At 39.7% G+C, this 25,049-nt stretch overlaps 1 protein-coding gene across 4 annotated transcripts; it reads right to left on the bottom strand.

Moving 5' to 3' along the window:
* Positions 1-869: 869 nt before the first annotated feature.
* LOC127451230 (SWI/SNF-related matrix-associated actin-dependent regulator of chromatin subfamily E member 1-like) lies at positions 870-20,083 on the bottom strand. 4 transcript variants are annotated; one of them, XM_051715747.1, is made up of 11 exons: positions 19,976-20,083; positions 19,022-19,074; positions 17,988-18,031; positions 17,193-17,297; positions 16,130-16,222; positions 14,101-14,232; positions 12,188-12,359; positions 9,228-9,400; positions 9,018-9,119; positions 8,674-8,908; positions 870-3,083 (listed from the first exon to the last, which is right to left on the bottom strand). In XM_051715747.1, exons 2-11 carry the CDS (start codon positions 19,026-19,028, stop codon positions 2,872-2,874), a joined length of 1,275 nt encoding a protein of 424 aa, XP_051571707.1. In that variant the 5' UTR covers positions 19,029-19,074; positions 19,976-20,083; the 3' UTR covers positions 870-2,871. The 4 variants fall into 4 exon arrangements, with proteins under 4 accessions (XP_051571707.1, XP_051571709.1, XP_051571708.1 ...); XM_051715749.1 differs by having other exon boundaries at positions 16,142-16,222; XM_051715748.1 differs by having other exon boundaries at positions 17,199-17,297.
* Positions 20,084-25,049: the final 4,966 nt, after the last annotated feature.

Genomic DNA, 25,049 nt, shown 5'->3' with positions numbered 1-25,049 from the left:
ATCTTTTAGGTTGTGATGCCCACCAGCTAACAGCAAGCAGAGCGGCTTACCTGCTTTACGCCCACAAAGCCCACTATGCCCACACACACATCATACCTACATGTAGTGAAACCCTAGAATCTATAATCTTACAGTCACTGTTTGTACGTTTGTGCACTTGTGTGAAAGAGAGGTTCTTTAAGACTGGAACTTCAGACGCCTATTGAGGCATTTTATTTTTGTTATTTTTTTTTAATAAACAGCAAAATACAATTCTTTTTTTTTTTTTTTGTCAGCATACTGTAAAATAAATAAATCTTAAATAGTATTTATGTTTTGATATCCTGTAATATCTAAACATCCTTAACACCTGTAAAATTTACTTAAGAAGCAAAGTTGTGTAAGGGAAAATTTCCTAAATGTATATTGTTTTCTTAAACCCATTGGCTAATTGTATTTTCTTGATTGAAGCAAAAATATATCAACATTTAATGAGGTTTACACTTAAAACATTTAAGGATGTTTAGATATTTTAACTGGTAAACAAGACAAATATACTGATTATAATAATGAGTTTGCATTGCACAGAAGACTGAATAGCAACATCCCATAAGATGAAATTCTGCCATCTGCTGTTGGAATATGTTAAAACACATTTATAACACTGAAAATGGTGTTGTGTTTTGAAGTTTAACTGAATATCTATTGGTTATCCTACTCTGGCTTGTTACTGCACTTGTTTTTTATACAATCCACATTTTGCTGAAAAGGATGCTTTCGGTACTCTGAGATTGACTGTTTCTTAAAATGGCTTGTAACCTATTTTAGTGCCTGTTATCTTCTTCTCTCTAATGCTTTGGATCAAAATGGAATAACAAGGACAGAGCGAGTCTTTTCCATATGGTTGCTATGGAGATGCCTTTATATGATGATAAATATAGGTTGATCACATCCTTTAATGCACATGGGGTTTTTGCTCTGCCAGATGAACATCATCATACGAACAACAAAAATAATAAAATCTCCATAATAATAGAAAAAGCACATTAGATTTTCCAGACTTGGCAGATCATTTATGTCCACAAGTTATTTGAGCAGCATGTGCCAAAGTAATATGGATACAAACGACAAAGTAAAAACCAACATAACATAATATGCTCTTCATTTCATTCAATGAACAGAACGAAGCCTTTTTTTTTTTTTTCATTTTTGCTTTTGAATGGATTTTACTACAGATGGGGTCTAGCAGAGTTTCAGTTTAGATGATATTAGAATTTGTTTAGAAACCCAAACTAGGGATTATTTGAGGGTATAGAATTCAATATATTGTAATTTAATATACACCAATCAGCCACAAAATTAAAACCACCTGCCTAATATTGTGTAGGTCTTCCTTGTGCCACCAAAACAGCACCAACCCGCATCTCAGATGATATTCTTCTCACTACAATTGTACAGAGTGGTTATCTGAGTACCGTAGACTTTGTCAGTTCGAACCAGTCTGGCCATTCTCTGTTGACCTCTCTCATCAACAAGGCATTTCCACCATGTTTTTGGCACCATTCGGAGTAATTTCTAGAGAATGTTGTGCGTGAAAATCCCAGGAGATCAGCATTTACAGAAACACTCAAACCAGCCCATCTGGCACCAACAATCATCCATGCGATTATCTAATCAGCCAATCTTGTGGCAGCAGTGCAGTGCATAAAATCATGCAGATACTGGTCAGGAGCTTCAGTTAATGTTCACATCAACCATCAGAATGGGGAAAAAACGTGATCTCAGTGATTTGGACCATGGCATGATGGTTGGTGCAGGCGCTGGCGCTGTTTTGGTGGCACGAGATGGACCTACACAATATTAGGCAGGTGGTTTTAATGTTGTGGCTGATCAGTGTTTGTATGCTTTGTACATTACATTGACACTGACTTAACTCATTTTTTTATATTGCTCTTGTTTTACAGTAGTTGAAATCATTAAATGTTACTGCACTGCTGTAAAAGAGTACAGTGAAATGCAAAAGCATTGTGTATTCACACAAATTGTTAGTCAACTAAACACCTGAACCATTGTTTGACATGAAAACTACTGAACCATAAAACACTTTTAAAATCATTTTCAAAAACAATTACTACAACAGAATTCCAAAGAACTGCATAAAAATAGCAGACATTTAAAACAGACATAGAAATCACTTTGAGGGAATAACTTGCAACAATACAAAAACAATTAATAATCCAGAGGTTTACTTTAATACAATGTAGCTACCAACAGATCAATGTCTCGTGCTCTGTGGTAAATTGGTTGTGATGTGATATCATGGCTTTATTTGAAATAAATAAAAAAGGGGAAAAAATTGAGGAAAATCAAGGCTGAAGAGATCATCACTACAATCCACATACTACTCAACTAAACTTGTAAAGTATGAAAGAAAGATATGATTTTACAGTCTAAGACAGTGGCAGTTATGAAAAACATGGTAAGCAAAAGCAAATACCCTTGCAGTTCTTCTTTACACAACCCATCTGGTGACTGAAAGATTCAAGCGCTACATTTTACTCATTTGTTAAGTTATTTTTTTGCTTACCAATGGCAAAACAACTTTCAATAGCATTAAAGCACCAGAGTGCTCAAGTGGGGTTGTAACATCTTGCACTTAGCTTGTCAGATCAAATAAATATCTGCGCCGCCTGTCAAATAGCTGACTGACATTATCAAGAACTCAGGTGACATTATCACTATACTGCTATCCTTTCACTGTAAAACATTAGAGGGGGGATTATTGTATCTTTTACTGTTCTCACTCGCTGTACTGCCAGGTCATGGGATTAAATAAATCCTACAGGACATAAAATTCTTCAAAGATCAAAGACTGAGATTTAGGGGGTGGGGTTATTGTGACTGGGCGGGTAGTCGCTCTTCAGGGGTGTTGTCTGAGGCCTGGGGTTCAGCTGGAGGCCCAGAGCTGCTTTCAGATGGAGCCGTGCTGTCACTAGTGCCCTCATCTGTAGCGCCCTCTGCAGGCTCAGGTTGGGCAGGTTTCTCTCCTGTTGCTGTTTGCTCTGCCTCCGGAGGGCCTTCAAAACCTTCAGCTGGAGTCTCATCTGCAGAACAGACATCAAATAAATGAGTTAAGCCACAAATATTGTATATTCTGCCATTTTAATATTTAATCTTTGTATCAGGGTTTGGAGCAGTGGTTCTCAACTGGTTTGTTTAAAATGTGGCGACCCAGCACAATATTGAACCTGTACCCCAGATTTTATGTAGTCTGGGTCATGGTCAATAGAAATTGTTCACAGTTTTCTAGTATGTTGGCATCTGCCTAACTTGCCAAGCTTCAGCCTAGCATTTTAATTTGGGCAAAAATACTGACAAGTTTATGTTACTAGCCTATTTCTAGTAGTATCATCATGATGGCACCGCGGATGGCTGCCTCGGTGTGGAGCTCCTCAGTTCTTTTGTTGTTTTTGTTTGTTTGTCCTGTGTTAAGTAATCTTTTTCCAGTCAGTTTTAACAGAGATGAACTGCTGAACATTCGACGGCATATACCAGACAATCTTTTCCCAGTTTTCGAATATTCAGAGGTTTTGCTAGACATTTTAGTTGGAGGCGCAGCTCTGCTGTTCAAGAGACGCAGGCGAGGGAGATGAGCCGGTGCGCTGGTCAAACTCCGTCAGCACGGATTTCGAACAGTGCTGCCAAGTATTCACTTAGCGAATCTCCGCTCTCTTCCTAACAAAACGGACGAACTACATCTCCTCACCCGCACAGGACTTTTCAACCTCTGCTGCCTTGTGCTTCACAGAAACATGGCTGAGTGAAGCCATTCCGGACAGCGCATTACATCTGACAGGCTTCCAGCTGTTCAGAGTTAATGGGGAAAACGAGAGGCGGTGGAACATGCTTTTATATTGGTGAAAGTTGGTGTACAGATATAACAACGTTAAAGAGGATGTGCTGTCCTAATTTGGAAGCACTCTTTATTAACTGTAAGCCTTTCTACTCGCCGCGGGAGTTTTCCTTGTTTATTCTGGTGAGTGTGTATATCGCACCAAACGCGCGTTTGAACACAGCGCTGCAACAGCTGGTTGATCAAATCACAGACACAGAACAACAATACCCGGACTCAGTTATTATTATTCTTGGGGATTTTAACAAAGCAAACCTCACACGTGAACTGCCCAAATACAAACAGCATATCACATGCCCCACCAGAGGCAGGAACATACTGGATCATTGTTACACAACAATAAAGGATGAATATCGCTCTGTCCCTAGAGCAGCTTTGGGACTCTCTGATCACTGTCTGGTTCATCTTCTTCCAACCTACAGGCAGAAATTGAAATCAACCAAGCCAGTAGTAAGGACTGTAAAGAGATGGACCAATGAAGCAGAGCGGGAACTACAAGCCTGCTTCGATTGCATGGATTGGAGTGTTTTTGAAGCTTCAGCCACAGACCTGGACCTGCAGCCAGAGACCGAGCTCACAGATACTGTAACATCATATATCAGTTTCTGTGAGGATATGTGCATTCCTACTAGGACTTATTTAAAGTTCAACAATGACAAACCGTGGTTTACAGCAGAGCTCAGGCAGCTTCGCCAGGCCAAAGAGGATGCTTACAGGGGTGGGGATAAAGTCTTGTACAATCAGGCCAGGAACACACTGAACAGGGAAATCCGAGTGGCTAAAAGAAGATACTCTGAGAAGCTGAAAAACAAGTTTTCAGCTAACGACCCTGCATCAGTGTGGAGTGGCATGAAACAACTCACAAATTACAGGACTCCCACCCCCAACCCTGTAGGGAACCAACAACTGGCTGACAACCTGAATGTGTTCTACTGCAGATTTGAAAGGCCCAATCTCACACTCCACACCCACTCTGACTTTCACTTCACACAAACACCAACACCTCCTGCAATCCCCCTCCTCCCCCCTCCTGTTACTCAACCTGCACTTAAGATCTGTGAAGATGATGAGAGCCGCGTCTTTCGGAAACAAAAGACAAGGAAGGCTTCGGCCCAGATGGCATCTCACCAGCATGTCTCCGATCCTGTGCTAACCAGCTGGCCCCCATCTTCACACAGATCTTTAATAGATCACTGGAGCAGTGTGAAGTCCCATGCTGCTTCAAACACTCAATCATTATTCCTGTCCCAAAGAAACCAAAAATCACAGGACTTAATGACTACAGACCTGTCGCCCTGACATCTGTGGTCATGAAATCATTTGAGAGACTGGTGTTGGCCCACCTGAAGAACATCAATGGACATCACTGGACCCTTTCTAGATCCCCTTCAATTTGCTTATTGAGCAAACAGGTCTGTGGATGATGCAGTCAACATAGGATTGCATCATATCCTGCAACATCTGGACAGACCACGGACATATGCAAGGATCCTTTTTGAGGACTTCAGTTCGGCTTTCAACGCCATCATCCCAGCTATACTCCAGAATAAATTACACCAACTCTCTGTTCCCATGTCTATCTGTCAGTGGATTACCAGCTTTCTGACGGACAGGCAACAGCTTGTGAGACAGGGGAAACTCACTTCTAGCACCTGTACAATCAGCACTGGTGCCCCCCAGGGATGTGTGCTCTCCCCACTACTCTTCTCCCTCTACACCAATGACTGCATTGCCAAGGACCCCTCTGTCAAGCTCCTGAAGTTTGCAGATGACACCACTGTCATCGGCCTCATCCAAGATGACGATGAGTCTGTATACAGAAGGGAGGTTGAACAGCTGGCTGTCTGGTGCAGTCAAAATCTTGAGCGGAACATGCTCAAAACGGTGGAGATCATTGTGGACTTTAGGAGAAACACCCCAACACTGACCCCCCTCAACATTCTAAACAGCACTGTGGCAGCAGTGGAGTCATTCAGGTTCCTGGGCACTACCATCTCACAGGACCTGAAGTGGGAGACCCACAGTGACTCCATTGTGAAAAAGGCCCGGCAGAGGTTGTACTTCCTTCGCTAGCTGAGGAAATTCAACCTGCCACAGGTGCTGCTGATACAGTTTTACTCAACAGTCATCGAGACTGTCCTCTGCACTTCAATAACTGTCTGGTTTGGTTCAGCTACGAAATCAGACATCAGAAGACTACAAAAGGACAGTTCGGACTGCTGAGAGGATTATTGGTTGCCCCCTGCCCCCCCTTCAAGAACTATACACTTCCAGAGTGAGGAAAAAGGCTGGAAAAATCATTCTGGACCCCACTCACCCTGCCCACTACCTTTTTGAACTGTTGCCTTCTGGCCGACGCTTCAGAGCTCTGAGCACCAGAACCGTCAGGCACAGGAACAGTTTTTTCCCTCAGGCTATCCATCTCATGAACAGTTAAATTGCCCCATTGAGCAATAACTGTGCAATACACAGTTTAGTCTTTCTTATATTTATCCAACACATCCAACCTCTTCTGCCATTTCATTCCTCTGGAGAGAAAAAAAAAAAAACATTTGCACTGTACATAACATATTGTATTAGATTTGCACTACCCATGTGTATGTATGTATGAGTGTGTCTGTACATATGTGTATAATTATTTTTTATTATTATCTATGTCTTGCTGCTGTTTTTGTATTGTTGTACACTGGAAGCTCCTGTCACCAAGACAAATTCCTTGTATGTGTAAGTATACTTGGCAATAAAGCTGATTCTGATTCTATTTATGTTGAAAGCCTATTTATTTTGCTATCCGGACTATGCACAATTACAGTGGAAAGAAAAAGTATATGAACCCTTCATGGTTTTCTGCATTAATTGGTCATAAAATGTGATCTCATCTTCATAAAAGTCACAAGTACAGACAAACACAATGTGCTTAAGCTAACAACACACAAACAATTATCTTTCATGTCTTTATTGAACACATCCCATTAAACATTCATAGTGCTTTGGGATTAGACATGCATAACGTTTAGAAGGAAGTTTGGATCATTCTTCCTTACAGAACTGCTTCAGCTCAGCCATATTCTTAGGATGTCTGGTGAGAACGGCCCTCAAGGTCATTCCACAGCATCTCTATTGGTTTAAGGTCTTGGCTCTGACTGGGCCACTCCAATAGGTGGTTTTCCTTTTTTTGAAGTCATTCTGTAGTAGATTTTGATGTTTAGGTTCATTGTCCTGCTGCATCACTCAACTTCTACTGAGCTTTAACTGGTGCACAGCCACCCTGACATTATCCTGTAGGATATCTTGATAAATGTAGGAATTAATTTTCCCCTTGATGATGTCAAGCGGTCCAGGCCCGAAGCAGCAAAGCAGCCCCAAATCATTATGCTCCCTCCACAGTACTTCACTGTTGGGATTATGTTTTCATCTTACGTGTTCTTCCCAAACAATTCAAAATTTCCCCAGTAGTATTGTGGATTGTTAAGGTGGTCTTTGGCAAACTTCAGGCGCGAAGCAATGTTTTTGTTGGAAAGCTTCCTTCATGGTGTCCTGCCATGGACACCATTCCTGTTTACTGTTTTCCATAAAGTGGACTCATTAACAGAGATGTTAACCAGTTCCAATGATTCCTTCAAGTATTTAGCCGCAACTCTAGGTTTCTTTTTTACCTCACTGAGCATTCTGTGTTGTGCCCTTTGTGTCATTTTGGCTGGACCACCACTTCTAGGGAGAGTAGCCACAGCACTAAATCGTCTCCATTTACAGACAATTTGTCTAACTGTGGACAGATGAATATCTAAGTTCTTCGAGATAATTTTTTAACCTTTTCCAGCTTTATGCAAAGCAACAATTCTTGATCGTAGGTCTTCCGAGATCTCTTTTTTGCAAAACATGATCCACGTCAGCAGATGCTTCTTGTGAATATCAAACTCAAAATGGTTGAGTGCTTTTTATAAGTCAAAGTAGCTCTAACCCACACCTCCAATCTCTTTTCACTAATTGGATGCCAGGTTTGCCAACTCCCGACTCTAATTAGCTTTTGTTGGTGTCATTAGCCTAGGGGTTCACATACTTTTTCCCCAACCTAAACTGTGAATGTTTGAATTATGTATTCTGTATATGTACAAAAACAATACAATAATTTGAGTTTAGTTAAAACAGATTGTGTTTGTTCATTATTGTAACTTAGATGAAGATTAAACCAGATTTTAAGACAAATTAATGCATACATGCAGGTAATTCCAAAAGGTTCACATCCTTTTCCTTGCCACTGTACTTAAGATGTCAAGTGGCAGCCCAGCACAATATTAAACCTGTAACCCATATTTTATGTAGTCTGGGTCATTTTCTTGTACCTTGTGTAGTTTTGTTCACGTTTTTTTAGGATGTTAGCATCTGCCTAACTTGGCTAGCTTCTACCATATATTCATTTGTGCAAATATACTGTCGAGTTTGATGTTAGCCTATTTATGTTGAAAGCCTATTTATGTTGCTATCCGGACAATGCATAATTATAGGTGGGTTACATTTCCCTGCTGTCTACAACCCAGACCTGTGACCCATTTTTGAGAACCACTCATTTAGAACTGCATTTCTCAATCCTGGTTGCTGTATAATTGAGATGTCTCTCATATCTAACACACCTGATTTTTTTAATTAGCTTATTAATAGAGAGACTTCAAGACCTGAAATGGGTGTGTCAAATAATGGAAACATCCAAAATGTGCAGTGCTGAGGTACTCCAAGATCAGGATTGCAAACCGCTGGTTTAGTGGGTTGAATAGTAGTCAGACCTGTCTCCATAGACGTGGGCTTGTCTTCTCCATCCTTGGCCTCGCTGGTGGAGGTCTGCTCTTGGTTGGCATTGGTCTGGGCGCTGACTGGCTGCTGCTCTTCTTGAGCAGCTCTCTCCACCTGCTCTGCTGCTTCCCTCTCTCTTTCCTCTGCCCTCCTGCGAGCTGCCTCCTCAGCAGCAGCCATTTCAGCTGCCAGCTTCTCCATATCCACCTCCACCTTCAGACTGCACAGCTGGACAAACAAACACAAACAGTCCATGAATCACTGACAGTGCATTTGGCATTTAAGCTCAGTCTCAACAGAAAGACTATTAGTTCACCAATAAAACTGAATTTCACACCCTTTTGAGCTCATTGTTGAAGGAATCTGTGCTCTCCAGGAACCTTCTCTTCTTTTCCTGATGTCGGTCCTCAATTTGAAGCAGTTCTGCTTCAAGCTTTCTCTGAGAAAACATAAAATCACCGCACAGTCAGTTACAAGACGTCAGTAAAAGGTGACTTTAGCTAAAAGGCGAGTAGTCTGCATCCCTGTTGTAAACATGCCCACCTACCTGGTGCACCATGAGAGACTGGACCTGGCGTTTGAGGACCTGCATGCGAGCAGTGGTCACCACGGAGCGAACATCAGGCACCACAACCTCGCTCAGGATGTCGCTGATCAGTCGATGGTTCCTCTGGAAACGAGCTGCTGCTGTATGCTTCATGGAGAACCCGTCGTCATAATCTACAACATATACAGTGCATTCAGAACGTATTCAGATCCCTTAATTTTTTTTACATCACTCTACACTCCATACCCCATAATGACAAAGCAAAAACCAGATGTTTGATAACTTTGAACATGTATTAAAAAGAAAAAACTGAAATATCACATTGACAAGCATTCAGACCCTTAATTTAGTCCTTAGTTGAAGCACCTTCGGCAGCGATTACAGCCTCAAGTCTTTTTGGGTATGTTGCGACAAGCTTAGCACACCTGGATTTGGGGATTCTTCTCTGCAGATCCTCTCAAGCTCTGTCAGGTTGGATGGGGACCGTCAGTGGACAGGCATTTTCAGGTCTCTCCAGAGATGTTCGATTGGGTTCAAGTCCGGGCTCTGGCTGGGCCTCTCAAGGACATTGACAGAGTTGTCACTAAGCCACTCTTGCATTGTCTTGGCTATGTGCTTAGGGTCATTGTCCTGTTGGAAGGTGAACCTTCAGCCCAGTCTGAGGTGCTGAGCACTCTGGACAGGTTTTCATTAAGGATTTCTCTGTATTTAGCTGAGTTCATGTTTCCTTCAACCCTGACCAGTCCCCCAGTCCCTGCCGCTGAAAAACACCATGCTTCATCGCTGGGATGGTATTGTGCAGGTGATGAGTGGTGCCTGGTTTCCTCCAGACATGACGCTTGGAATTGAGGCCAAACAGTTAAATCTTTAATCAAAGTGGGCTTTCATGTGTATTGCACTGAGGAGAGGCTTCCGTCAATTTTTTTGTAGCCTTCCCTAGATCTGTGCCTCGACACAATCCTGTCTCTGATCTCTACAGGCAGTTCCTTTGACCTCATGGCTTGGTTTTTGCTCTGATATGCATTTTCAGCTGTGAGACCATATATTGACAGGTGTGTGGCTTTCCAAATCATGTACAATCAATTGAATTTGTCACCGGTGGACTCCAATCAAAGTGTAGAAACATCTAAAAGATGAGCCAGAGAAATCGGATGCACCTGAGCTAAATTTCAAGCGTCATAGCAAAGGGTCTGAATACTTATGTCAATGTGATGTTTCAGTTTTTTCTTTTTAATAAATTTGCAAAGCTATCAAAAATCTGTTTTTTGCTTTGTCATTATGGGGTATGGAGTGTAGATTGATATGGAAAAAAATAAAGCATTTTAGCATAAGGTTGCAACTACAAAATGTGAAAAAAATGAAGGGGTCTGAATACTTTCTAAATGCACTGTACAATGGCTGGGTTTTAGATTTTACTTATGGAATAATTTAATAAATACAGATTACAACCAGAGCAAAATAGTTGGTGCCATCTTTCAACATTTAAAACATTACAGAACTTGGGTAAATGTCTCCGTTTTTATGAACTTTCACACTTTGATGATACGCACAAATATAAATTATTATTTGTCCATACCACCTACAGCAGCTCTAAAATATATCAACTTAAAAAACTAACTTCACCTTCCTACTTACAGATCCTTTTTCCCCCAATCCATACTACAACTGTATTTGTTTAACTCCTATTAAAGATCACCGTACTCTTTATGTGACAGGGTTCCCACTCTTTTCAAGGCACAATTTCCCAGGACATTTTCAGGATATTTTATGTGCCCAACAATTGTAATATTTAAGTAAACACACGTCAATTTAAATCGTGCTTTTATTTTGGCGTTTCTGTGTGTTTTTAACAGACGTTTTTCACCTCCAGATAAGCAGTTTGCTACATGGCCCAGTGTGATTATTAATCTTATTAATTCTGTAAAGCTTTGATTTAAATAAATATGTCTGTATGTGCCACACACTTCAGAGTGATCTGCTCTCTGTCATCTCACACACACAAGAGCTTGCCTAATGATCATGATGAGGTGTTTTCAGAGTACACGTGGCCGGCTTTACACATTCAGTTTGAAGCGCACATCGCTTGCAGATTATATATTTATTTAATTAAATCCCAAACTTTTGTAGTTTATCACATTAGGATATATATATAAATGTAGGATATATATTGTATGTATATATATATATATATATATATATATATATATATATATATATATTTTCTCCAAATATGTAGTATTCCACGACATTCTGCATTTTATAGCTAATGCCATTTTTAGGATTAGATTCTATGATTCAGCCCGTGTTTTCCACATACGACATGTGGTAACTGTAGTATAAGCAGACTCCAATCACTGAATTATTATTACAACAATGTTGGAACAAAAAAATCTTATTTTGTACTATATCAATACTTAAAACTATTTAGTTGGAGCAAAGCACAGATGACAGCAGATGAGCAGAAAAAGTATGTGACAGGGATTCATTTATTACAGTTAACCGTTAATGTTGTTTCACAATGCGCAGCCGCCGGCAGTGACAAAATGACATGAATGTGTATTTGACTATTCCAAGCAACGATCATTACCATGTTTTTGTGCATGTAACAAAAAACCTTGTTAGCAACACAGTCAAACAGTTCTATTATCCTAAAATATTTTCCAGAACAAAATTTTTTTTTTTCCAGGACATTTAGGGATTGTTCTAATTTTCCATGACTTTTCTTCCATGACTGGAAAATTGCATTGCAAAATTCCAGGTTTTCCAGGATGCGTGGAAACCCTGTACAATCACTATATTTGGAATTCTTAAAGCATTTGTGTATTTTGCAGTATGGTCTTACTCATGGGCTTAACCTTAGCACTTGACTTGTCTGCTTAGCTACCTGCTTTGGTAATTGCCAACATAATGTGAACTTTCTGTATGCCAAATGTCATGTCATTAAAAGAAGTCAATCTCACCATCAGGGTCTTCAGCAGGTTGGATGCTCATATAGGGCTCGCCTTTGTCTAGTCTTGACTGTCTCTGTCGGCTTTCCTCCTCTAGGGCAGCTTCTGCACGATTCTTAGCATTGACGTATGCCAGGTAGGCTGGAGAGTTGTGGTAGGCCTTCAGAGAGTCATTATACTCAATCTATGGGCAGAACAATCGCTTAGTGTTCTTAAAGACTTTTTCGGCATTTACTTTCATATTGATCTCACCCAGAATTGGGTACCGAGAACCAGTTCAATTGTTTAAAAACTACCGGAACCGTATGATATTCATGACTTTTGGTTCCGTTAACGGTTCCCCTACGTCTACATTTCTGCCGATGCGAATGGAACACTGTACTAAGATACTTTTACAGTGTTTTTAGCTGCGCATTTCAGCAGCAGCGCTGCCCCCTACTGAATGTACAGCATAAAACCCACAGCGCTACCAGTGTATTTTGAGTCCTGAACGAATAACTCTAAAGAACCACTTCTTTTAAATTCATTGCATGAAACTTACGGTGCTTCCGGTATAGTCTGATTCCCAAACAAATGACTCTTTTGAGCCGGTTCTTTTTACAGAAGCAAATACTGAATGAATGTACAATGAATAAATGTCCAACTCAAAATGAAATAATAATTGTGGAAGTCCCACAAGCTTTAAGTACAACATTAGACTACATAACACAACTTCTGGAACTGTTACCGTGTTTATTTAATGTTGTACTTCAGACCTGTGAGACTTTAATCAAGCAGTGCAGTTACTAACTGGTTGTTCATGACAAATCGTACAGTTAAAGATACACAAGTTTTATTGTAATTAGTGGAATTTTTATAAAATAATAAATTAATGAATGAAATTTGCCATCACATTTCTTGTTTTAGATTTGTATTTAAAATATAGTTAGGATCAATTATTGTATTGCATTTATGCCTCTAAAAAGTCTGCAAACATGTTTTTTTTGGTTGTTTTTTTTACAAGAAATGTATTACTGTATTTTCCAGAAATAAAGTTGCACAGGGTAAAAGTCGCATTGTTGAGAGAAAAACACAGATAAGTCGCATCTCTGTATAAGTCGCACTGACAGAGGTTGTATTTGGCAGGCATTAGTGCCCAGGAGCAGCCGCCCGACTTGCTTTCAGACGCTTAGACAGTACCTCAGAATCTACACATCATATCACGGTATTGTTTAAAATGGAAGAATTTGCTTTAAGTAATTGTGTGTAACAGTTTCTCATATTCTGTTTATGTTTCATGAAAGAAACGCAATAAGTAAGCCACATCTGTTTATAAAATCTTTAACTCTATGCTGTGCACAAATAAACAGCTTTTAGTTAATATGCCTGTTGTATTCTATTCATTTATTAATGTTAATGACTGTTTATCTGTGGAGATTTCTAATATTTGCAACCCCCTTTGCAATGTATTAATTACCATGTTCATTGACTGAATGTTTTTACTACGAATGTGATGAAACATAATTTAATGGGCATGTGAGGAGTTGCATTTGTCAGTGGTCTAGAGTTTGTTAGAACAATAATGTTATGAAGACAAAGTTTTTAAACTGGTTGCATAAAATACTTTAAGGCAAAATATTCTTAACTGGCAACTTCAAAACACTTCTACCATCACTATGACTGATGTTTTCATCTGCTTTGGTGTGCGTGTGTTTCACCAGCCGACATCAGTTATGTATAAATTATGTATACAAGTTGCTTCAGACTATAAGTCGCAGGACTTTTCAGATGATGAAAAAAAATGCCACTTACATTCCGGAATATACAGTACATTTATTTCTGATTTGTTATATCTGTAGAAATATAAAATTATCTCATCATTTATCTTTATGATTCCCATCCCTAATCTCACCCCTAAAGAGCAGTCTTTACTGATAGAAACAAACCTTTTCTGCTTCATATTCATTTAAATAGTCCTGTTTCTCCTCATCAGTGAGGTCCCTCCACATACCACCAATGATCTTCCCAATCTCCCAAAGCTTCAGGTCAGGATTAGAGGCTTTAACTTGGTCCCAAACCTAAGAAAGAAACAAATGTCAGCTCAGCTCAACAGAAAGCAGTACGGGATCATGGAATCTCCCAAAAAAAGTGGGAGAGGAATGGGTTTTATCAAAAGTATAGAGAAAAGAGCACCAATCTTTTGTCTACCTATTTTACGAGTATTGTGTTCAGAGATGACCCTTTTAAGGGTGCTTCCACTCTCGGTTCGATTGCTTAGATGGAATACAGGTTAGTATCCTCTCCATCCCCTCATCTCAGTTCACATCATATAATTTGGGTTCAAACCGTGTCCCGATTGCATCATCAATGTGAGTACAAGCGGCAGCTGTTTTCCACTGTATCTATGTAACAACTCGAGAAGAACAGTGTTGACATCATCCAAACGAACCGATCTTTGACGTCAAATGAACCCGGGTGCGCACCCAAACAACTAGAGTGAATGCACCCTAAAAGTAACTCCTAATTTGAAAGTTTTACATCGAGATCATAGATTTGAGAGATTAATATTAATCATCTAATACAGATTCAAGTAAAATAGATAAACTTAACTGCTATAATATCTGCTTTGTATTCTATAATCTTTATACAATCATTTATTGTGCAACTATTCCATTGTTTATACTATGAACAATTTGTATTGTATCATCTTTTAGAACACTTTTTTGCTCACAACAGACAGGAAAAGATGCAGAAAGAGTTCAGAAATTGCCCAATATGCAGAACAGAAAGCGATTTATCAAACAGATTCAGACATTATTGCATTTAGGGCTGTCAACTGGGCAGAGAAACTAAGTTCAAATTTTTATGAATTAGAATTCAAATAATATTAGAATTTTAAAGTCAGCTAATTTTTTTTTTTATTGACGTTGTTTCCTTAGTCCACAAGAGGGCACATTAAATACATAAACCATACAGCAAATAACATTCCTGGCTATAAAAAAAAAAAAAAATGCATTCCATTTTCAACTAATGTGCATAAAATAAATAAAAAGTTCCATATTGTCAAAAGTTTCACACTTCAATAGACAGTTCACATGGTGTTACACTTACAGATGCCACAGTAAACTACCCCCGAATTTATAATAACAGCGAAATACCACATTGTTTTTTTATTCATTACTGTGTATGCAGGCAAGCAATATTCACAGATATCAGTGGTATTCGGCTGAACTCGGTGGTGAAGCGGCTCAGACTATGAGCCCAGGCCAGAGGCTGTTCAAACAGACAGAACACAACAGAGTGGAACCAAACGCGAGAATCTCGAGACACATATTTCCAAGTTGAACTCCTTTCCTGATAAAGCATTTAAAAAACTAATTGCACAATCTGGGAAATGCTTATTAAGAGAATAAGACGCAATGGCCAAGTACCTCCACCAACTGTAAGGGGCTGTTCACACCGATTGCTTTTGCAACCATCCATTTGTTTTTGGAACATGCGCTAGACAAACGTCTTTGTTTTGCTTTGTTTTTGTTTATTCAGAGTCTCATGCAGGAGTGCTGTTTTTAGATGCTGTTTCATATTGAGACACCTGCTTTCTGTTAAACTGCATTTGTTGCACTGTGTCTAGCCTTTTTAGATCGCATTCTTGCGCTATCTAAAGTCATCATCAATGCTTGGCACAAATCCAAAATTCAAATACACAGTTTTAGCCTTTGTTTCTTAAATTCGACAAATATTCAAAATTTTAATTTTAATTTGACAGTCCTAATACCATTAACTGATGATCAGCTGTAGGACTCCCAGCTTTGGTTGAACAAGAGGGAGAAGCAAGCAATGAAGCCATGTTGAGGAATACCATATGAAGGGGCGGAGTCAGGTCACTGACCGCCCTTCAGCCAAGCTGATCGCAGAAGCACTCTCCTTAGTGATTCAAATTACAAGCAGTAAAAGCAGACACCGTGGGTGTCTTACCTTCCTGCTTACCTTCCGGCTATACCGCATGTAGGGCATCAGCGGCTTGTCAGGCGGTTTGGGCGGCTTAGGAACGGTGATCCCTGTGGAGTTCTGCAGGAGAGGAAGAGAAGCCCACAAGAAGCGTTAAAGATCACAATAGGCATATTAGATCACCAAAAAACACAGAGATCTGTCATAATGGAGCACTATGGAGAAAGAGACAGGAGGCAAAAGCACAACTGAAAACGATGACAGCATGATCTGCTTCGGTACGGGGGAAGGAGACGTACCTGAGTGACAAACTAAATACACCATATTATCATTACACTGACAAGGCCATGCATTAAGCTCTTTTTGAAGCAAAGCGACAGTCTATATGGATTGCTCTAAGCTTCCCTAATGATTGTGCAGAGGTTTGTATAAATTCAGCCGACAGCTAAAATACATTGAGCTTGCTAGGAAGCTGTGCCAAGTCACCAGTGCATGATGCTATGAGCCAGGTAAGGGGCCAAAGTGTTCACACCGAACACATTTTTGCATTGGTCTGCACCGTTTTCCAATTGTTTTCATCTAGCTTTTTTTTTTTTTTTTTTTTTTTTTTAAGTACAAGAACACGTTATGTCTCAACGGCCCATTACACTGCTTGGCACAGGCATCAGAGGCCATGCGAGTGGACAGGCATTAGCTCTCATGCATGATGAGGTGATAAGATGGCCAACGGGGGAGAGAGGGAACAATTCTGAGAAGCAATCACTCTGAAACTACGATTCATATCTAATTAAACTAGTCAATCACACCAATTTATACAGAGAGAGTGACTGCTTGACAGATGCACGATGATTATGGAAGCTACTAGTCGAGAGAGATAGACAACTACCCAAGGCTTAAAACCCTCCAATACTCGACAGAGACTTTAACTCTACAAACTATGAAATCAGTTTGTACAGTGTAAGAGCAAAGCATTCTATTTCAAATACAGGCTGAGTAATCATTCTGGCTGGCTGGTTAGCTTTAGTATTCTCTTGTCTGGGGGTTTTAGTCCCTCTGCTGTTGCTAAAGCCCTAGTTGGCACCGGTCCTACCATTACCCTGTTGTTCCCGCCGGTGTTCCCTCCCAGCCTGTAGTTGTTGTAGGCCAGATGGCTGTATGGGTTGTACCCCACAAACCCAGGGGTGGTGGGCATTTGCTGATGGAGACAAATGAGACAAAACACGAATGAGAAATGACACAAACAAGGGAGGAAGGGACAAACAAAAAAAATGAGGAGAACCTGTTTTGTTTTCTGTCATGATTTGCATAAAACATGCAAAAAGCAGCAAACTTTGATAGCAGCACAACCTGGCATTATTTTTCATTCATCTGAAGCAAAGCCACAGACACTATGTGGTGGTGGAGGGATTTAATGAGGGGCTTAAAGGCTTCATTAGCTATGTGGATTCAGATTTGGAATATTTGAGCCAAATTTCAAGGTAATTTTATCTTTCACCCTGACACTCATCTAAAGACTGGGTTTTTAATCTGACCAAAACAACAATTATGAGTGTCTGGGATACCAAGCAATGAACAGTGATTTGGATCAAATATTTCAAGCCCATTTTTAAAAGTTACCATTGAAAATGAGCAAATTGGTCTTGCCCCCTTTACTGCAAACAGTTCTCATGATGCACTGTAATGCACGATAAGTTATGGGTGAAACATTTCTATACGCAAAGGGAATTTAAAATACAAAATTATTAAAGAAACAAAATTAAAACAGCCACCCCATGTGATACTGTGACCTTCCCACAATACTCTCATCTCAAAGTAACCTAAAGTACAGGTCTGGGTGATGGAGGGAAGGGACCTTATGGATGATTGGCATGTTCTGAATACTTACTGTTGTGGGGGCAGGGGCTGGGGGAGGGGCATATGATGGCCGCTCTGTGAGAGAGAAGGGGAAAAATTTATCAATAGGAATGAATGAGCCCTGGCACCACTTGCCATTCGTCAAAAACAAATTCTCATCCGGAGTAAAGCCTACTTATTCGTCACGTCTGCATTTGTTTCATTTGCATAAATTGATACACTTTAGAGGCCACCACAAATAGCAGGCTACATCAGAGATGTTATCGGTGATCGAATACAGCTATATGACAAGCAAACTCATATTTGAGCAATAAAACATTTCCACTAGTTAACATTTATTAAAATGAATATTCCTGGTTTTATACAAGTTAAGCTCAATCGACAGCATTTGTGGCATAACGCTGATTACCACAAAAAAAAAAAAATGAATTTAAACTCCTCCCTTAATGAAAAAATCTGGGTTCCAGTGAGGCACTTACAGTGGAAGTCAATGGGGCCAATCCGTAAACATTAAAATACTCACTTTTTTAAAAGTACTGCCAAAAATGAAAACAATGTGTTTTAGTATGATTTTAGTATGATAAAATCACTTTTGCGATTTCGTTGCCATTACGACGTAACACCATAAACATTAAAACCCTAAAATGATCTTAAAACAATGGTTTAAACAACTTTACAACTCAAGTAATAAGTTAACAGAATAATTAAGTACTTTCATAAAATTATAAGCATCACATTTCTGCCTTTAAACCCTCCAAAAATTGGCGCCATTCACCTTATTTTAAGTGCCTCACTGTAAGCTCGATTTTTGCTGTTTTTAAAGAAAAGGAAGGATGAGTTGAAATAAATATTTTTGTGGTAATCAACATTATGCCACAAATGCTGTCGATTGAGCTTCACTTGTACTGAACCTGGAATATTCCTTTAAGAGAAATAGGTAATATCAACTACAGTAATTGTACAGTATATTCATTAGAGCCATTTCTGAAGGTTTGATGAAAAAAGATGGGTGGCGTTTAAGGAGGTACAAAGTAGTCAAATCAATAAGCTGAAATGTGTTCTTACTTGACATGTTGTTTGTTGGATTGAGGATATCAGGCTATCGCCATCATTTGGTTCTGCAATAGACGAATAGGCATGCTTTCAATCAGTGCTAAAACATGATTAATTAAATGTTAGACTAACTTAGCATGATGAAAACACAAACGTTAATTATAACACTAACATTTATTAAAATCTGACCCATTTCTGGTAGTTTAAAACAACATCGCGCTTGCCCGTTTATCTTGCTTTATATAGTGAAAAAGGACAATGATAGACTGAAAGTCTTCACTCGTCTTGTGTGTTACGTTACAATAAACAACAACCAAAACAGTGGGTTTAATGGGAAGTAAATGAGATATTGTGATGTGTATGATTCTCAGGCCTGATAGAAGCGGATAATGGCGCACACAATGAGGTGAGAGAGCTTTTAGCTCGCCAAGAGGTTTCTTTATATTGACACGTAAAAATGAATAACAGCCATTGGTGAAAAATAAGAAATACGTGTTACTAAGACAAAAAGAGAGATAATTATGTTGTTCTTGGCGAGCTATAAGCTTCTCGTGTACATGGGAGCGAGCTGATTGAGATGTTAACATGCAAAACATCAATGAATGAAATCGGCTAACATTAGCGGACTATCAGCACAATTAAATATCATGTCTGGCCACGAGAAATAACTATTCTTGGCAAGTCGATTAGAAAATATTTTTGAATAGTTAAAATTATGATTAATATTTTCAAAAACATCTTATGTTACATATTTTACGAACAGAAGTGGCGGCTATCAAGAACAGCATTAGCTATCTGGCTACAGAAAGTCCGAACCCCGTTTTAGGTATGAGAATTATGGTACTTTTCAAAAAGCTGTAATTTGAAACTTGTATATTTGTCATGTTGTAATTTAAATAATATTTTGGGTTGCTGAAAATGGTCATGTCCTTGGGGATAAAATACAGGGCATTTACGAATACTCACCACAACTTCTTTGTTCCCTCAATGGTGCTTCGCCAGGATGTGACACATTTTGAGCTCCATCTGACCTGTTTTAGGCATATTGCTGCCCCCTTACTGGCCACAATCTGATACTGTAATGACCCACTGTCAAGAAGAGAATGCACCCAATGTAACACAAAGGCAAATTTTGTCATACTTGGCAACGTACTACAACAATTTGCCATATATATATATATATATATATATATATATATATATATATATATATATAAAATGCTGTTTCAGATGTCTCATTGAATATATTTATTTAAATTATATATATATATATATATATATATATATATATATATATATATATATATATATATATATATATATATGCTGTTTCAGATGTCTCATTGAATATATTTATTTAAATTATATAATTATATAAACAATTATCTTATAAATTAAATTATTTATATAAATATACATTATAAACTAAAGATTTATATTTAACATGATGTATTTAGATATTGACATCAAGCGTTTAAAATGGGTACTTCAGTCCAAATTCAAAATACTGGAGAGAGTTGTCTCCCCCACCCCCTCCTCCCCCAGACTCGAAGCTCACGCGGGTTGCCAGGTTGAGGACACGCAACAGGAACAAGCAAACTGACAATGGCTAGCGATGAGCCTTACACTGTAAGTTGATCAGCTAATGTATACGTTTGCAGCGTTTTCATTGTTCGCAAATTATAAACCAGCTCATGTGGATTTTTATAACTCTGTCAATGTTAGCTAGATGTATTGCTGGCTTCCATGGCTGCAGAGCGCTGTGTTTGCCTGCTAACTTGATAGAAATCTGGCAACCCGAGGTGTCGAAATACTATTGGGAAAAGGGCAGTGGGCAGGATCACACAGGCCAAAACACAATGGATGTTTCAAAGCAGAATATACTGGCTGTAGCATAGTTTTCGGAGACGCCAGTATTTCAATTTAGCATGTTTCCTAAATCTCTGATAACATATTATGGTAATTTTAAGCTTTAGTACAGTAAATATATGACATATTGCAACTTTAACATTCATATCTAAGATTTCTATTTAGATTTAATAGTTTTTTAAAGGTTTTTATGAAACCATTAATGTATGAAAAATGGACCATGTTTTTAAACACTCATTTAGGTTAATCTGGCAAAATTGTGAGAGTCACGTGACGCCATGTGAGGCTCGGACGTGTGAACAGTGAGCTCTGTGCACATTGCTAGTTTTAATGCTTTTTATGACATAAACCGGTGAGATTCAATACACTCTGTTCCATAACTGCTCTAGGAGGACAACATGTCAGTTAAAGAATTCAAACTCCTCAGGCTCTGGAGATGTTAAAAGACACTTGCGTGCTCAAGCTGATGACCCCGAGCAGGCTGAAGGCCTAGGAGTCAATTTGGTCGGGGAGGTGTGGGAAATGCGGCGGGTGATGCTGAACATGTCGCCAATGCTGACAAAGGTCATTGCTGATTTGGAGGATCTTGCTGTGATACTTCGATCGATCACCATGGAGGCAAAGTTTACTGATGTGATTACAAGAGTGGGGGATGTCGAGAAACAGATCGATTACCTCGAGTCATTGGAGAGGGAATTATCTGCTAATCCGCTAGCGACCAAGGTGGATTTGGAGCATGTCTGGGAGAAGCTGGAGGACATGGAAAACCATAGCTGGCGGAATAACGTCCATATCTTAAGAGTCCCGGAGGGAGTAGAGGGACAGGATATGGTGAAATTCCTGGATGGGCTCTTTCCGAATCTGCTCGACATATCAGGCCATAAGCTGGAAATCGAGTGAGCTCACAGGTTCCTGCTCATCGGTCCGTGGAGGGAGACAGGGCCTGATCAATTCTGGCCAAATTTCTGAGATCATCTGATAAAGATCTTGTGTTACGTGAGGCGAGGAGTAAAGGAAGGCTTTCTTGGAAGAACCACAGCATTTTCTTGTTCCCAGACTTTGCAAACTCGACAAGAGGTAAACATGATCGATTCAAGGAATGCAAGAAACTTTTACATCAACGGACGGTCGCTTTTGCACTGATATCCCGGCCAAATTGAGAATAGATGCTAAGGATTGCCGTAAAACATTCACATGCCCACAGCAAGCGATGTCCTTCATAAAGTCAATGGAGTAAGTCATCATGTTGTACTCACGTTTTAGCCAAGTGGACCGGCTCACTGAACATTCGCTTGACTGTTTGAGGAGTCTGCGTGCTTTTTTTGTGCTGGTTCCACCTAGCGGCTGGAGTTTATTTTGTAGAGCAACACACCTTTGGGACGGTTTTGTGGATGAATCTACATGCTTGTTGTGTTTATTCCGCCTATTGACTGGAGTTTGTTTTATGGATGATCTTTTACTGTGTAATTCTATCTCACAAAATTTGTATAGAAACACCGGACTTGAGAAATCTGACGGCAAGGTTGTAGCGGGGGCTCTCGTAGGCCTGCATGGACTGTTTGAGTTTGAAGAAATGGACGCTAGTTGGCGCTGTCATGCGTCGTGTTAATGCACACATTTTTCTTTTCTTTTTTTTTGTTCTGGGGGATGTTCGGGGTTTGATGGTTGCACCAATGTTGGAATGTGGTCTTTATAATCTTGTTTTTGACACACAATCTATTTTTTCTTATATGTCAAAATGTCAAGTGTTAATATGAGTGGATTGTCTCTTTCCACGTGGAATGTGAATGGGTTGGGGCACCACATAAAAAGAAGGAAGGTTATTTCTCTTCTTAAGCGTAAGTAATGTGATATAGTGTTTCTTCAAGAAACGCACCTTTCTCCACAGGAAGCTGAAAAATTTGGAAAGATATGGGGTGGACATTTTTTTTATAGGCTCGAGTAAGAGCAGGGGAGTCATTACATTGATAAGAAAACATCTACAATTCAAATGTCTTAAACAGATTAAAGATAAATTAGGAAGAGTCATTATTGTTTTAGCTGAAATTCAGGGACAGAGTCTTATTTTGGCTAATATTTATGCACCTAACTTTGATGATCAGGGCTTTTTTATAGATCTTGAAAGGATGTTGCAAGCCGTTGCAAACTGGTCCTTGGTATCCTCTGTGGGCGTGGCTTGCCTCATTCACCAAAAAATCCAAAGCACAAGAACTCGTGGAATTGGAAGGGAATATTAAGGAGGGAGTGTGGGCTAGGATTCTAAAAAACATCAAGTCTACATCTAGAGATGCAAGGGTGCGCCTTATGCAATTTAAGATTTTACATTGATTCTACTGGACCCCCTCTAGATTGTATAGGCTTGGTCTTAAAGGCGATGCCAATCAGAAGATGGGGACACAACCCATGTTTTTTGATGGTGTGTTAAGATCCAAGAATTTTGGTTGAGGGTTCAGAGTTTCATGTGTGACGTATTGAGCACTCAAATTTCATTTTGCCCCAGACTCTGTATTTTAGGCGATGGGGCGGTCATTAATATAGGGGATAAGTACATAAAAAATTGCTTCCTAGCCAGTGTTATGATCGGCAGACGCCCTCATTTCAGGAGTGGTGCACAGAGATGGGCAGGGTATAGAAGGCTAGGCAACTGGGAGTTGTTTGGTAAAAAGTGGGGCAGCTTTTTGTCCTTTTTGGAGGGCTCTTGGGGAGGGGCAGTGGAGAGGGACTTATAGTTTTATATGTGATTAAATATATGTAAATTAATTAATATGTGGAACCCTTTTTCTTTTTTGTTGGTAAATTCTTTGTCTTTTTATGTCATAGAGTATTTTCTTTGGACTGTCTGTTTATATGTGTGTCTGTTGTTATTCAATGTCTGACCATTGGGATGCATGTTGGGTGACGGGAGGGAGGGGTGGGGTGCATATATTGATAAACGTAGATTCCGTGTTTTCATGTGCTGTTTGTGTTAATTTGAGTATGGAATCAATAAAAATTGTTAATGACAAAAATCTGGCAAAATTGTGCAATTTTTTGGTGCTAAATCTGACTAAATTAGTTGCTTCTTTTCCACAGTATTGTATGTAGTATCCATTTGTCATACTTGAGTAAAAGTAAAGATACCTTCATGGAAACTGACTCAAGTAAAAGTTAAAGTAGCTCATGAGAAAACAATTTAAGTAAAAGTATTAAAGTAACTGATATTAAATTTACTTAAGTATCAAAAGTACAGGTAAATTGCATCGTCCTTCTTCTTTTATCACTAGTCAACGATGGGACGGGGTTTCCTCCGGAGCCCATACGCTACTGTGGGTGCCGCTGGCTTTCGGACTTCGTTCAGAATGCTTTCCCATGCTTTTCGATCCATGGCAATGGCCTTGGCATCACAGAGGGTGGATCTCTGGTTTTTCAGGTCTTCTTCAATTTGTTTCAACCATGTCTTCTTGGGCGCTGCTCTTTGAACTTTCCACTCTGTTGGACGTTACGCCAGAGAAGCTGGTATGGTGTCCTGGTGATGCTCATTTTGCAGATGTGCCCGAACCATCTCAGTCTTCTTAGTTGGATCGCTTCCTCGATGGCTGATGGTCGCATCGCATTCAGATGGTTTCATTTCGGATGCGGTCGCAGAGGGAGATACTAAGGATCTGCTGCAGGCATTGCATTTGTAAGACCTCGAGCTTGTTTAGGTCTTGCTTCAGTAGAGTCCATGTTTCTGACCTGTATAGGAGAATTGGCAGGATCAGCTTCCGGAAAAGGCGTATTTTGGTCTTAACGGAGATGTTGGCCCTTTTCCATAGGCACCACTTGAGCGAAACAAATGTCGATTCTGCTGTGGACATCAGTTGAAGACGCCACTTTCTTCTCTTGCACCACGGATCCTAGGTACTTGAATTCCTGAACCTTTTCGATCTGGGCTCCGTCGAGGTGGACACTGGCCGGTGACCCATCTGTTGTCAAAACTTTGGTCTTGTCTGCATTGATTTTGAGGCCATACGGCTCGGCGATGCGGGCGATGCTAGAAAGAATGTCAGTAGCTTCGGCGTCAGTATCGGTGAAGATCACGCTGTCGTCGGCGAACATCAAATCGGTCACGTAGGTGTTCTCGTCAGGTAAACTGCATAAATTATGGAACAGTTCATTAAACCCATGGCAACTTATTTGATTGGTGGTGCTC

The sequence above is a fragment of the Myxocyprinus asiaticus genome, chromosome 14 (genome assembly GCF_019703515.2).
Source record: "Myxocyprinus asiaticus isolate MX2 ecotype Aquarium Trade chromosome 14, UBuf_Myxa_2, whole genome shotgun sequence".
NCBI classification, from domain to species: Eukaryota; Metazoa; Chordata; class Actinopteri; order Cypriniformes; family Catostomidae; genus Myxocyprinus; species Myxocyprinus asiaticus.
This window is presented reverse-complemented; position numbering and strand designations above follow the sequence as displayed.